The sequence below is a fragment of the Lycium barbarum genome, chromosome 4, assembly GCF_019175385.1.
Source record: "Lycium barbarum isolate Lr01 chromosome 4, ASM1917538v2, whole genome shotgun sequence".
Taxonomy (NCBI): domain Eukaryota; kingdom Viridiplantae; phylum Streptophyta; class Magnoliopsida; order Solanales; family Solanaceae; genus Lycium; species Lycium barbarum.
The window spans coordinates 47,987,777-47,992,486 of record NC_083340.1 but is presented as its reverse complement, the minus strand read 5'-3'; the positions used below and the strand labels follow the sequence as shown (position 1 = coordinate 47,992,486).

Sequence of the window (4,710 nt, the reverse complement as noted above, 5' to 3'; positions counted from 1 at the left end):
AAGATATGTTTCTCGAGCTTGTGAATATTTATTCGCAGCCTTCCATCATCTCCGGGGTGTCGACCAAGAAGTCTCATTGAGTAGGTGGATAAAATTTTGGTGCAAGAAACCTTTATGGTATGAACCTGCTCCACCAAGGAAGGAAAAGAAATCTGCTCGTCTCAAATCGACACATAATCCTACTGGGACTTTACCTGATACGACAACATGGTCAAACACGGAAGACGCGGTATTTTCCAAGCTTGGGGTGACTTATGACAAAAGAGACGATACGTATTTGACAGCTTTCTTGTCCTGTTGGTTGTGCGCTTTCGTCTTCCCAAATAAGAAAGGTGATTTCATTCGTCCAGGGACTTTCAAGATGGCAAGCATGATGGCGAGTGGACGGAAGGTCGGCCTTGCTATTCCAGTTTTGGCAAGTATCTACAATGGCTTGAATAAGATTTCATTTTCCTCGCAACTTGATCAAATTAAAGTTTGCTTTCCTATTCATTATGTTTATGGCTGGCTTGCCCATTATTTTAAAACTCATTATCCACTTACCCATGGACCATTTATTCCCAAGATGGTGGCCTACTCAGGGGAAGGTGGTGCAAAGTATTTTGAAAAAAGTGACGCGAGAAGACGCAGTCATATTGGGGAAAGCGCGATTTGGACATCAACCATGCTAAATAATTCTCATCCTTACTATTATGTAGATGGTGGTAGAGCGCCAGAGCTGGATTCAAGTTATTTTATGAATATCCGTTTTAACTATCTCCCTCTGAGGTGCGATAATTCATTCATCATTGAGCCATATAGTCCACATCGCTTCAGTCGTCAATTTGGGTTTTATCAAAACAAGCCTGGTATTTTGGGGAATGATGTCCGCGATGTATCTTTAGATGAAGGGCTCATGTTTTGGAGGATTTGCACGATGGATCGATCTATGTCACGAGCAGTTTTTCCTTCAATCACTTCCAATGTAAAGAAACTCTCTTCAGCTGACTACCAGACCTGGTGGAAGAAGACGCACGGGGATTTCCTTGACAAACACCTGCAGACTTTAATGAATATTGTTGGGCCAATCGCTACCGCACTCTTGGAAGAATCAGATGAAGTATGCGCAAATGAAGTCCCCAATACTAACATCCCTTGTGCTTCAAATGCTAAGTTGTCTGGGCAGCACCAAGGAAAGGAAGCTCAATTGCCTTCAAATGTTTTAGGAGAAGAGTGCCCTGCTCAAGTCGTCTATTCTTCCAAAAGACTATCCCAAGAAAGGAGCGAGAGTAGCAATGGAGATCGTAACTTTAAGAGAGTGAAAGCACGTCCAAGCAGCTTGGAAGATACTAAAACTCCTGTGGTTGAAATATCTGACAGCATTGGTAGCCCTTCGAAGACTATAACAGCTCCCATTAAAGAGGTATGATAAGATAAACTTTTAGTTTACCAGGTATACCTCAGTGACATTTACTAATTTTTCGTCTTTCTTGTGCAGCCAAGTGGTCTCAGAGTATTGCAACGAGAAGGGTCACAAGATAGTACTGAGTCTGTATCTGGTCCGGACTTAATGCAACCACTTTTTACAGCCAGAGTAGGAAAAGATTCAACCTCCCTTCCTCGTGATGAAGTTAGAGAAAGATTGAGTTCTGATATACACAAGCGTCCAGCAGCTTCGGTGTCCGTGTTCGATGGAAAGAAGGTTGTCCTAAACCATCGAAAGAAGTTTATCTCTACTCTTTGGGATGTGATTCAAGGTAAGCTCTCGAGAAGTGATGTAGATTGCGCTTCGTCCCTTGAAGATGAGATCCGAGTGATCCTCGAAGAGATGGATGGCAAGGATGTGGATGTTTCACCTTTGATAAAATTATTGAACTCCTTCTTTGAGTTTGCTGCTTCATATGACCAGACACGATCAACTCTGCATGATAAGGATGTGGAAGCCGCAAGAAAAGAGTCGTTTATAGCAGCTGGAGAGCGTCTTTCGAATGCCATGCTCGAAGAGTACAAAAAGGTTGCAGAAGTATCCTCTATCCATCAATCCCTAGATAAGGTGAAGGAGAAGATAGAGAAGCTGCGAAAAAAGGAGAGACATTTAGAAGCCCTCTTAGAAGTCACCGATAAAGAAGTTGAAGAAGCCAAATTAGGAGCCTCGACTGCTAGCAATGAGTTCGATGCATGCTTTGACGTAGACTTATCGAGTGCTGACGACTTGATTGATTTGGAGCAGAAGAAGGAGCGTCTAGAAGCGATGCGCCAAGACTTAATCAATTATAAATTGTGTTTAGATTAGTCTATAGGAACATTTTTTTTTCTTGCTCTCCTTTTATTTTCCTGCCTTTAATTAGTTGATGTTCTCGATAGTAATAAAAGCTTCTTGCGTTTTGGTTTATACTGCAGTTCTCATTGATATCTCTTTTGTGCTTAAACATCAAGGACCATTTACTTGTTTCATTGCACATTGCTATTGTATTGAGCTTTGATTTATCTTTGTTGTTCATGTCTCGAAGTTCTTGCGGGCGGCTTTATATGCTGAAACGCCGATAGTTTCAGATTCGCGCAGTTTCGCCAAAAACAAATTCATATCTTGATGTAGGAGCGTTGAAACCACGAGCCACAAAATTAGCAAGAAACTAGACTTAGGAATCTATCATGTATCCAAAAATCAAAGTCAACAAACATATAGACCATCCCAGATAAATCCAAGAATTTGGCTCTACATGCTGAAACGCCAATATTTCTCAGATTCGAGCAGTCTCGCCAAATTTTTTTATATCTCGACATAGGAGCGTTGAAATCACGAGCGGAAAAAATCCCAAGAAACTAGACTCATAAATATAGCTTTTTCCCAAAAATCAATGTCAACAAACATATAGATCATCCCAGATAAATCCAAGAATTTGGCTCTACATGCTGAAACGCCAATATTTCTCAGATTCAAGCAGTCTCGTCAAAAAATTCATATCTCGACGTAGGGGCGTTGAAATCACGAGCCGCAAAATTCCCAAGAAACTAGACTCATAAATATAGCATGTGTAAAAAAAATCAATGTCAAAAAATATATAGATCATCCCAGATAAATCCAAGAATTTGGCTCTACATGCTGAAACGCCAATATTTCTCGGATTCAAGCAGTCTCGCCAAAACAATTCATATCTCGACGTAGGGGCTTTGAAATAACGAGCCGAAAAATTCCCAAGAAACTAGACTCATAAATATAGCATGTATCCAAAAATCAATGTCAACAAAAATATAGATCATCCCAGATAAATCCAAGAATTTGGCTCTACAGGCTGAAACGCCAATATTTCTCAGATTCGAGCAGTCTCGCAAATAAATTCATATCTCGAAGTAGGGGCGTTAAAATCATGAGACGCAAAATTCTCAAGAGACTATACTCATAGATATAGCATGTACCCAAAAATCAAAGCCAACAACAATCTTAATAGTTCCAGATAAATTCAAGAAGTTGACAATACATGCTAAAACGTCGATAGTTCCAGATTTGCGCAGTTTCGTCGAGAAAATTCATATCTCGATGTAGGTACATCAAAATCATGATCCTCTAAATTCTCAGGAAACTAGACTTACTAATCTAATATGTATCCAAAAATCAAAGTTGTAAACCCTTTGGATCATCCCAGGTAAATTCGGGAAATCCACTTAGATTTGTTTTTTATTCCAACTTGAAAACTTGACGGATTTGAAGGATTGAATTTGAAGGCTTGCTGGATTCTAAGACTTCAACTTGTAGATATGATGAATTTAAAACTTTAGCCGAGGCCTTCAATTTGGAGACAAATGATTTTGCAGACTTTAACTCCTTGATTTAACCACTTGCTAAGAGATTACAGTCATTCCATTGGAGAAACCCATTTGTCATGGAGGTTTGCCTTCGTTGGACTACTGATATTTAGTGAGAGTCCAAATTGAAAAAGAAGGATACTTGTATGTACGATCTCCATGCGCCTGGTCAGGCGAACTTCATTTTGAACAACGCATAGGGGGATGCGTTTTTTTTTTACTCATGCGACTGAACTTAGAATAAAACTCTAAGCGCCTACGTACCTCGGTGAAGAGGATCAAGTCATACCGTAGTTCAGAAAAATGAGTTTTTTTTTCTTTTTTTCTCTTTTGATGCGTTTTTTTTTTTTTTTACTCGTGCGACTGAACTTAGAATAAAACTCTAAGCGCCTACGTACCTCGGTGAAGAGGATCAAGTCATACCGTAGTTCAGAAAGAATCAGGTTTTTTTTTTTTTTTTTTTTGTGTCCTAACTTTTGCCTAGGCTGCCCCTTGCAGGGTTTTCAACCTAGCAGACATTTTTTCCTTGTGTCCTAACTTTTGCCTAGGCCGCCTCTTGCGAGATTTTCAACCTAGCGGACATTTTTTCCTTGTGTCCTAAATTTTGCCTAGGCCGCCTCTTGCGAGATTTTCAACCTAGCGGACATTTTCTTGGGCCGTGCACAGTTTATACTCTTGCAGGCTAGGTGTTGCATGCAGTTTATGCTCGTGCCTTAAGGAGCGTCATCTTGCTTCAAGGATAGTACTTTTTCAAGAACTTCGCGTTGATAGGATCGATCCTCAAGCCATCCGCATCAACAAGTTTGTAAGCGCCACTTGAATATGCTTCTTGTATGACATATGGTCCATCCCATTTTGAAGTGAATTTGCCCCCAGACTTATGAGAAACGATGATGGGTCTTCTTACTGCAAGGACTTGATCTCCCA

General features: G+C 40.2%; 1 protein-coding gene across 1 annotated transcript; it reads left to right on the top strand.

The window, feature by feature from the left end:
* Nucleotides 1–351: 351 nt before the first annotated feature.
* LOC132638419 (uncharacterized) lies at nt 352–2,371 on the top strand. Its single transcript, XM_060355307.1, has 2 exons — nt 352–1,402; nt 1,478–2,371. Exons 1-2 carry the CDS (start codon nt 362–364, stop codon nt 2,270–2,272), a joined length of 1,836 nt encoding a protein of 611 aa, XP_060211290.1. The 5' UTR covers nt 352–361; the 3' UTR covers nt 2,273–2,371.
* The last annotated feature ends 2,339 nt before the right edge of the window (nt 2,372–4,710 follow it).

Excerpts from the sequence above, each read along its gene's own strand:
- LOC132638419 (XM_060355307.1), top strand. The coding sequence starts at position 362 with ATGGCAAGCATGATGGCGAGTGGACGGAAGGTCGGCCTTGCTATTCCA. Across the intron at positions 1,403-1,477 it reads TAACAGCTCCCATTAAAGAG|CCAAGTGGTCTCAGAGTATT; the intron begins GTATGATAAGAT and ends TTTCTTGTGCAG.